The sequence below is a fragment of the Tupaia chinensis genome, unplaced genomic scaffold (assembly GCF_000334495.1).
Source record: "Tupaia chinensis unplaced genomic scaffold, TupChi_1.0 Scaffold000289_1, whole genome shotgun sequence".
NCBI classification, from domain to species: Eukaryota; Metazoa; Chordata; class Mammalia; order Scandentia; family Tupaiidae; genus Tupaia; species Tupaia belangeri.
Genome location: NW_006159774.1, coordinates 70,837 through 72,156, shown reverse-complemented (window position 1 = coordinate 72,156; position 1,320 = coordinate 70,837). Strand labels below are relative to the sequence as shown.

The 1,320-nt window shown below is 38.0% G+C and overlaps 1 protein-coding gene across 1 annotated transcript in view; it reads right to left on the bottom strand.

Annotated features, from left to right (window-relative positions):
- Window positions 1-943: 943 nt before the first annotated feature.
- The window catches only part of LOC102474801 (olfactory receptor 1L8), a 1,010-nt gene continuing 633 nt past the window's right edge, over window positions 944-1,320 (bottom strand). The window contains exon 2 of the mRNA XM_027772632.1: window positions 944-1,320. This exon is cut by the window's right edge and continues 119 nt beyond it. Coding sequence (XP_027628433.1) covers window positions 944-1,320 — 377 coding nt within the window.

The window sequence follows — 1,320 nt, the reverse complement described above, 5'->3', positions numbered from 1 at the left end:
GAGAAAAGCGAAAGTAAATGAAACCATAATGTTTATGATAAAAGAAGGATTGAAAATATGAAAGAAGACTAAAAGTAAAAACTTAAGATTTAAGCAAGAAAACATTTTTAGAAAGAGAAAAATAGATTGACACACACTACAAGCATGCTTTGAACAGCCATATTGTACCCCAGAAGATCTACAATTAAATATAATAAATAAATTATAAAATATGTAAAAAATGAAAAATTCTCCCAATGAGAAAATTAAAATATAATTCTCTTCCTCTTCGTCTATCTCTTTCTTTGTTCTTTCCTTCTTTAAATGTTTGTTAGAAAAATTTTTTTTTTTTGGAGAGGTTTTTGCTATAGGGAGCGTGCACTCGCCAGACAGAGAGACAGAAAGCAAGAAATCACCCTCCGGGGGAGATGGCCACGCAGCAATCCCTTCTCCTCCATTCTCCTCTCGGGATCTTGGGCACGCACGCAAACGCTGCCGGTGTGAGTTTAAGCCACCGGGTCCAGGACTTGAACAGCAGTCGAATATGTGGGAGTCCAGCAACATAGCCATTACGCCAACTACTAGTCCCATGTTTGTTAGGGATTTAATAGCTCCAAATTATGTTGCCTTCTTTTTAGCAGTATGTTGGAATGTGAAGAATGTTGGAAAATCAGTCTTAATAGACAGAGAAAATTTCACTCAGGAAATATTTGTCAGGAAAAGATTAAGTTAAAGCAGTATTTGGAATATGAGACAGGAGAAAGAGTATGTATCTTTCTAAGAAAGGAGGAATGAAGAGGAAGTATACCATGGTTTAAGCAGATGCAGTACCCATTAGTGGGCCATCATCAATAAATGTAAGTGCCTAAACTAGTCCTGTTATATAGGGGTCAAAAATGCTAACCTCTAACACCAAGAACCAGTAGGGAACAGATCCACTTGAGGATTGTCAAGAGAATACTGCCTAGGATCTCCTTCTCATGAGCTTCTTCAGGCCCTGCTTCAGGTCTTTGTTTCTCAGGCTGTAGATAAAAGGATTTAGCATGGAGGACAGAACTGTGTAAACAATTGTTGCCATGTGGTCCTTGATAGAATAGGTGGACAGGGGCTGTAAATAGACATAGAAGATGCTTCCATAAAAGAGTGTTACAACAGTGAGGTGAGAACCACAGGTGGAGAAAGCTTTGCGTTTCCCAGAAGCAGAGGGAATCTTGAGAACTGTGATGAGAATTTGTATATAAGAGAAAGCAATGCATAGAAAGGGAGTCACCAAAACAATAGATCCTTCTATCATTATTACAATTTCATTAATAAATGTGGAGGAGCAGGACAATTTCATCA